Source organism: Theobroma umbraticum, unplaced genomic scaffold, assembly GCF_002168275.2.
Source record: "Theobroma umbraticum cultivar Fairchild unplaced genomic scaffold, ASM216827v3 scaffold_204.0, whole genome shotgun sequence".
NCBI classification, from domain to species: Eukaryota; Viridiplantae; Streptophyta; class Magnoliopsida; order Malvales; family Malvaceae; genus Theobroma; species Theobroma umbraticum.
Window position 1 is genome coordinate 6,920,004 of NW_018397267.1, and position 8,199 is coordinate 6,928,202.

Sequence of the window (8,199 nt, forward strand, 5' to 3'; positions counted from 1 at the left end):
ATATCCATTCAGGAGCTTCTCCTCCTAAAAAAACATTCGAGTAAGGAAGATTGGCAAAGTTCTCTCTATTCCTTAAAGGGTAGCATGCTAATTTAAGGTATGATCATAGTTTGAACCTGTTTCACTTGTTTTATTGCATTTTTTCGTTTCTCCTCAAAGGGTTCGCTGTACATAGACAAGTAAAAAATTATCTCATATAATATTTGAATATTTAATTTAATAATAAATATAATATTTCGTTATCTAGAGAGTGGATTAAAATATAATTTTTTTTCAAAATAAAAAATTAAAAAATTCATCTTTATGAACTTCTACTGCAAAAGAGCTTAGTACCTGATGCAACACTGCTGTGCCATACTGCCATTAAAAACGTACATAATTATACAAAAGTGCAACAGGGAATATTTAATTTATCGTATGGATAGGATAGGTGCTAGGTAGCACAAAAATTTTCCTTCACCCTGTAACCAAAAGCGTTGAAACGCAGCGTTTCTTGAAACCATGAACCGGCGTCGTTTAGCTTAAACGTTAGATTACGTTGCTTCCTTTCCCCTCAAAATTGGACCATCACATTTTAAGCTGCAGAGGTTTGAACAGAAGGAAGAAGAAGATGCTTTGTCTTAGGCTTCATTGTCGACTAAATCGAAAGCTCAATAACCTTAAATTCACTCTCTCAGTTTCATTTCACAATGTAAGTCTCTCTCTTTCAATCTTTTAGAAACTGAAAGTCTTTTTTTTTTCTTGTCATTTAAAATTTTCTTCACCTCTTCTTTTTCATGGCTTGCCATTTCTCTTTTGGTTCTTCGTTGTACCCAGAACTCCCATTTTTAAATCTAAAATCCCAAAACCCATTTTTCTCCACCACTTACCCTTCAATTTCTTGTCAAATTTATACCTCTAAGAGCAATAATTCCGATGATGATGATAAAACCAAGAAAACCCAATTCAGTTTTCTTGCTTTACCTATTACTCTTACTATAATCTCCACTTCATTTCCACAAAAAAGCTCTCTTGCCGCAGTTAAAGTATCTGATAGAAAGAAAACTCAGAAAAAAACCCAAGAAGCACTAACCCCAGAGCAGCTAAAACAATGGTCAAAAGATCTTCCTATTGTAAAAAGCAGGATTCCGTATACTGAAATTTTGAGTTTAAAGCTTGAGGGAAAGCTTAAACATTTAATTAAGCCGCCTAGTGTGAGTTTGAAGCAAAGAGCGGAGCCAGTTTTAGTAGTTTTAGAGGATTCTAGAGTGTTAAGAACTGTTTTGCCTTCAATAGATAGTGATAGGAAGTTTTGGGATTCATGGGACGAGTTAAAGATTGAATCTTTGTGTGTTAATGCGTATACACCTCCAATTAAGAGGCCTGAGGTGCCTGCCCCATATTTGGGATTTTTAGGGAGGGTGCCTGTCTCGATGTTGTCATGGTTTAAGCCAAAGAAGGAGTCTAAAAGGGCTGCGGAGATCAGGAGAGCGAGAGAGGAGTTTAAGAGGCAAAGAAAGGAGGAGTTGGCAAGGATGAGGGAAGAGAGACAGATGATTGAAAAGGTAATGAAGGTGCAGAAGAAGGAGGAGGAGAGGAGAAAGAAGCAAGAGATTAGGAAGAGGAAGTATGAGGAGTCATTGCGTGATGCTAGGAGGAATTATCAGAGTATGGCAAATGTGTGGGCAAGTTTAGCACAGGATTCAAATGTGGCAACTGCACTTGGATTGGTGTTTTTTGTTATATTTTATAGGACAGTGGTGCTCAGTTACAGAAGGCAGAAGAAGGATTATGAGGATAGGTTGAAGATTGAGAAGGCAGAGGCAGAGGAGAGAAGAAAGATGAGGGAGTTGGAGAGGGAAATGGAAGGAATTGAGGGTGAGGACGATGAGGCTGAGCAAGTAGGAGGTGAGCAGAATCCATATTTGAAGATGGCTATGCAGTTCATGAAGTCAGGTGCACGTGTTCGAAGGGCACATAATAAGAGATTGCCACAGTATTTGGAGAGAGGTGTGGATGTGAAGTTCTCAGATGTTGCTGGACTTGGCAAAATCAGGCTTGAGCTTGAGGAGATTGTGAAGTTTTTCACACATGGGGAGATGTACCGGAGAAGAGGAGTAAGAATACCAGGTCAAAATTTCTAAACCTGAACAATTTTTTTTATATATATATTCTTCTTTTGGTTTGAAATTGTGCAATGAAGTTGTACTCAATGCATACAGGGAAGCATGTTGCTATATGTCTTGTTTATGCCTAGTCTTTTCCATGACAAGTTGGAAGCCTGGATAAAAGATCTTATTATTGGATGAATCATATTTTCCGTTTTACTTTGTTTTTCTTCTTCCATTGGGATCGCTACCAAATTCTAAAATCAAATGAATTTGACAAAAAACTTGTGGTAATATGTATTTTCTTATTCCAGTTTCGAAGTCCTCTTGATGCTTGAAGGGGCATGTTCAAGATGAAACATGCTTAAGCAGGTGCCATACTTAGTAGTGGCTGACTAAAACTGCAGCAAATCCTCTAACTATATGTTCAGGAAACTTTAAATGAGCATAAGAATGAAAAGTTCAAAGGACCATCGCGTTCTAGCATATCTTTTCTTATCAGAATGATAAGTGTATATGGTTCTATAAGTTCTTTTTATTGTGCTATTCTTGGAAATCTGATGAATCTTTTTTGGTCACAGAGTGAAACTTTCTCCTACTTCTATCGTTTCTTGTTTTATTTCCCATTTAAGTGCTCGTTTTCATCCCTGATCCCTGCATTTCACAGATAGATTGTTGATTCAGAAAATTTGGCTGGTCTTCTCATTTTATATTGCAGTTAGTCAATCATGCAAAAGTCAAGTTGCATTTTCCTGCTTTCTGTCTCTAATCCGATATTACATAAAAAAATTACTGTTTTGTTATTTGGATATAATTACATATGCATGCTAACAAGAGGAAATTCAGGAACTGCTCCAGGCTTATGAAGTTATTTTGTTACTGGTACCACATCCTTGTAAGCTGGTCACTCATTTTAGGAGAATATGGATTCATAAAACGTTCCTAATGCCTTTCAATTTTTTTTCTTTACTTTTTCCTTCTTATCCAGTTTTGGGCACTCTTTTTGGCTGTATGTGCCTAGGAAAACATAATAGCAATAGCAATTACAATTTATTCCTTTATGCTTAGAAGCCATGCCATCTTTTATCGTTTTGTTGGTATACCTTGCTTAGTTTGCTTTATTCTAGTAGTCATTTACTTTGTTAGCACTTTGCACTTGACTTGTTTCAGTTTGTATTGGATTTTTAATCAGGTGGGATACTTCTTTGTGGCCCCCCTGGGGTGGGGAAAACTTTACTAGCAAAAGCCGTGGCTGGTGAAGCAGGTGTAAACTTCTTCTCCATCTCTGCCTCTCAATTTGTGGAAATATATGTTGGAGTTGGTGCATCCCGTGTCCGAGCACTTTATCAGGAAGCCAGGGAAAATGTAAGTGTTGTCTTTAGTTGTTTTGTGTCCTCTTTTCCTTCTCCATGTCTAAATTGAGCTCCTTTTATCTGGGTAATTTATGTGTTTCATCTTGTTAGTGCTTTAAACATTATTGCATGATAATGAATTAACGTATTAGCTTTGATTCACTTTTCTGTTTTCTGCTTCCTTACTACTTTCTTGACCTCTAGTACAACATGTCATCACTTTATGCTTCTTTTTCTAGGCCCCTTCAGTTGTATTTATTGATGAGTTAGATGCTGTTGGAAGGGAGCGTGGTTTGATCAAAGGTTCCGGTGGACAAGAACGTGATGCTACCCTGAATCAGGTTTGTTGTGAGTTGGGCCCATTTTGCATATATATGTTTTAAATTATTTTTTTTAATATGAACTGGTTCCTGTTCCTATTTTAATGTGTTAAAAATATATTTTCAATATTGTCGTGCTACAGCTTCTTGTATGCTTGGATGGTTTTGAAGGAAGAGGGAATGTCATCACTATTGCTTCCACAAATAGACCAGACATTCTAGATCCTGCACTTGTGAGACCTGGACGGTTTGATCGAAAAATCTTTATCCCTAAACCTGGACTTATAGGTCGCATGGAAATTCTGCAGGTATTTTACTACTTGCAAATGTATAACTTTGCTTTTATGGCATTACAATGGTTCTCAGTATGCAATATTCAATTAAATTCTTATGGTTAGTTGCTAGCTTTTTATTTTTCTATACAATTCATTTCTATGTTGTAGGTTCATGCACGAAAGAAGCCAATGGCTGAGGATGTGGACTATATGGCTGTTGCCAGTATGACCGATGGAATGGTTGGTGCCGAGCTGGCTAACATAGTTGAGGTTGCTGCTATTAATATGATCCGTGATGGAAGGACTGAGGTAGTAGCTACATGAGTAGTTAACTATCTTATTCATTTATTGACACAGTTTCAGTTTACTGGAAATCATGAAGGGCCTATTGCTGACAAGAAATAGTTATTAGAAACAGAGAATTGGAACTTGGACAAATTAAGTTTAATAAAACTAAGAGGATTTCAAAGTTTATGAGATTAATGAAATTGGAGATAGTATTTCATGTATCATCTGAAAATGTAATATTGGGTTTGATAGTGCTATTCAGTAGGTATAAATGCCCTTAACCTAATTCTTCTTAGCAATGCTCTGACCTTCTGCTGTTGCACTTCTGCAGATTACAACCGATGATTTGCTCCAAGCGGCACAAATAGAAGAAAGGGGTATGCTAGATAGAAAGGAGAGAGGGCCCGAGACATGGAAACAAGTAGCTATTAATGAAGCGGCAATGGCTGTTGTAGCTGTGAACTTTCCTGATCTCAGAAACATTGAATTTGTATGATATTTACTTGCCTTTTTTCATTTCTTGCAAATATTTTGACTCATACGCACTGCTATAATCTGTGTTGCTTGCACCTCTTTCAATGCATTGTTTTGATATTGACATAAAGTGTATATCAAGATCTGGTTTCTTATGCAATGGTGCATTACTGTATATAGTGGCAGATTGAGAAAATTCTTAAGAGTATCTCCTTCCACATGTGCATGTTAATGACTGATTAACGCATATATTTGATTATTTTAGATTCTCTGGATTTTCAGTCATTATTATACCTTGATCAGAAGACTAAAATCTTCAATATGCAGTATCATTGCATGACTGTAAACCTCAGATCATTTGACAACTAGTGAGAAACTTTTTGAAAATCTGATAGATGGTCTCAAAATTATGTCATACCATTCTGGATAATGACTCTTAAAGTCATGTACTAAAACATCATGTCTAGGCATAAAATTCTCTGCTGTTGAGTTGGCAAGGTAGCTAAAGCTTGTAAAGCATCTCAATTTTATAAATATAGGTTGTCTTTAATGGATTTTTTTATGCATGTGAAATCATTACATAACTCTGCAGTACAAGCCTGCTACAAAAAAGGCATCCTAGAAGAATCTATTGAAAATCTGTCAATTTTGGTGCCTTTTCTTGGCATTTTGATTCATAGAGGATATTGATGTAAAACTGACCCTTTTGGGTTTCACAGTTGTACTGCTATCAAGTTTGACTGATAAGCTTGCTGCCTTAAGAAATGAAAGCATTTGTACTTGTATGCAATGCCTGGAAGTATATTAATGCATTATTGCTTTTGAGCAGGTTACAATTGCTCCTAGAGCAGGTAGGGAATTGGGTTATGTTCGTATGAAAATGGATCATATCAAATTTGCGGAAGGAATGCTAAGGTATGCAACATTTCTTCATGCTTACAAGCATCAATGTAAGGACTATCAACTGCCAAGAATGTCAAACATGGTGAAAGATAATATTTTTATCAACTAATTTTGGACCATCCTCTGTATAACATATTCTTATGATCAACTAATTAGGGGACTATCCTTTCAGTTGCCTATTGCAGGGTTTTCTTACCACTCTTGTTTCCTGTGAATATTACACTGGAAAATTATCTCGTTTGTTTAATTTTCGACAGTTCACTTATATTTCATAATGTCATGCAGTCGCCAGTCCCTTCTCGATCACATAACTGTTCAATTAGCACCCCGTGCAGCAGATGAACTATGGTATGGTGAGGGTCAGGTGAGAAGTCTGTTTCTCATACATGTACATTAATGTCTTTTTGCATGCCTGGAAGATGATATTGTGCAAAAGATAGTCATTATGATATGGAAAACAAGTCCCTCATTATTGAGTTTCAATGGTGCATTCTTAAAAAGTGTGCAGAAGCTTCAAAAATCACAAATCTAACGATGAGTAACCTACTGCTTAAAATGGCAATGCTCATTGTTTAACCTTCGTATATTACAATGTGATTAATACCCACCTGCAGTTTTTGGATTTTCTGATCAACTCTATATGAAGGTCATTTTGGGGAGAAAAAAAGGGGAGCTTTTCAAAGTTTCTGGTTTTTGGAGTAAGCTAATAATTATGAGATTGGACAATTGTCTTTTAGTTTTAGTCAGAAGTGTTTAGATTGGATCTTTGGTGTATTGGTAAAAGTTATGGGCTTTTTTTGATTTGTCTCTACAACAAGTCAAGGTTTGTTCATAAGGTCATTAAATGCTTTATTATAGTCCATATTGGTGTTGCATATGTTCACTTGTTCATGACTGCTAATGGAGTGCTCTAATATGTTGACCATTATATTGACCCTTAGACCAACTATCATTTTGCGGTGACTAAACCATAAAGCTTTATGATTTAAGGTAGAGGAGATCAAGGAAAATAGTAATTTCTGATCTTTAGAAAATTGAATTCTATTTTTAAGTGTGACTCAAGGATGCATATGCTGTATTGACCGGGTCGCATTGCTTGTCCAATATTCTAGTTTGTAGCTTGGTTTGGCAATATCAAATTTTCTAGCATATTGTTTCTTTTCGTTTCTAAAAAGTTATATCAATAAGCTTGCTGTAGATCTATGTTTCTAGTAGGAGCTAGATTGTGAAAGTGCAAAATTATCTTTTATTCCAGATTCTGTAGATTAACTTGATCCACTTAAAAAATCCTTAATTATTTCAGTTGAGTACAATATGGGCTGAAACGGCAGACAATGCTAGGTCAGCAGCCAGGATGTTTGTTCTTGGTGGCCTCTCAGAGAAACATCATGGGTTGTCTAACTTCTGGGTTGCAGATCGAATTAATGTATGGATACCTCCTTATCCCTCTCTACTTGTTTCTTAAAAAGGATATTTTTGGTGTACAGCTAAATACACATTCCTTGTGCTTTTTGCTTGTTTCTTTGAAAAAGTTATTTTTGGTGGATTTATCTTTAAATATACTTCAATGGATTCATCTTTTTACTTTATAAATGTCATCCAATGCATCTCTATGGTAAAATAAATTTTGAGAAGCATAAGCTTAAGAAAAATAATGTTAAAGTCTCCGGAGGCTGCATTTGAAGCTGAGTTTGAAGTGCATGAAACGGCACATACCATTGGGAATTTTGGAAACTGCTTCTCTAAACTTCTCTATACTTTATCTAAGGTATGACCAAATTGTTGAATATCAGGAAATTGATTTGGAGGCATTGCGGATTATGAACATGTGTTATGAACGCGCAAAAGAGGTATTTCATTGCTTGTAAAACTAGCACTTATCAGAAACTGCTTCTAATATCTGATTCATACCATCCATTATTTAATTATTTATTTGTTTGTATCAGATCTTACAGCAGAACCGAAAGCTCATGGATGCAGTGGTTGATGAACTTGTCCGGAAAAAGAGTTTGACAAAGCAAGAATTCTTTGGTCTTGTTGAATTGCATGGCTCACTTAAGCCAATGCCACCCAGTATACTTGATATTAGGCTTGCCAAGCGAGCTCAGTTCCAAGAAATGATGATGAATCAGAAAGTAGAAGTTGCAGGGAGCAGTTCATAAACAAAGAGCCTAATCTTATTTGTGATATGCTCGGTCACCTACGGGCGGAGACGTTTAGAGCATCGGGGACAGCTGCTGCTAGCACGAAAATATAAAAAATAAAAAGATTCTTATAGTATTATGTAACTACTACTGTTTAAGAGGAGTTTCAATTTTGCCTTCAACTAAATGTGGGATTGGTGCTAATATTAGATAATTAGCCAACTCCTCAAGGAATCTATAGTTTTATTATTTTTATTATTATTACAGTATATATAGGTAACAAATATTTCCAAAGAAGAAGTGCGATTGAGCAATAGGCCCTGTCAACAACACGTGTGATATTTGAACCCACAAAA

At 36.0% G+C, this 8,199-nt stretch overlaps 1 protein-coding gene across 1 annotated transcript; it reads left to right on the forward strand.

Moving 5' to 3' along the window:
* The first annotated feature begins 574 nt into the window (after positions 1-574).
* Positions 575-8,092, forward strand: EMB2083 (AAA-type ATPase family protein). The gene is made up of 11 exons (XM_021439097.2): positions 575-2,109; positions 3,280-3,452; positions 3,679-3,780; positions 3,903-4,067; positions 4,203-4,343; positions 4,654-4,812; positions 5,626-5,711; positions 5,985-6,063; positions 7,003-7,125; positions 7,493-7,549; positions 7,646-8,092. The coding sequence occupies exons 1-11, from the start codon at positions 777-779 to the stop codon at positions 7,859-7,861; spliced, it is 2,634 nt and encodes an 877-aa protein (XP_021294772.1). The 5' UTR covers positions 575-776; the 3' UTR covers positions 7,862-8,092.
* Positions 8,093-8,199: the final 107 nt, after the last annotated feature.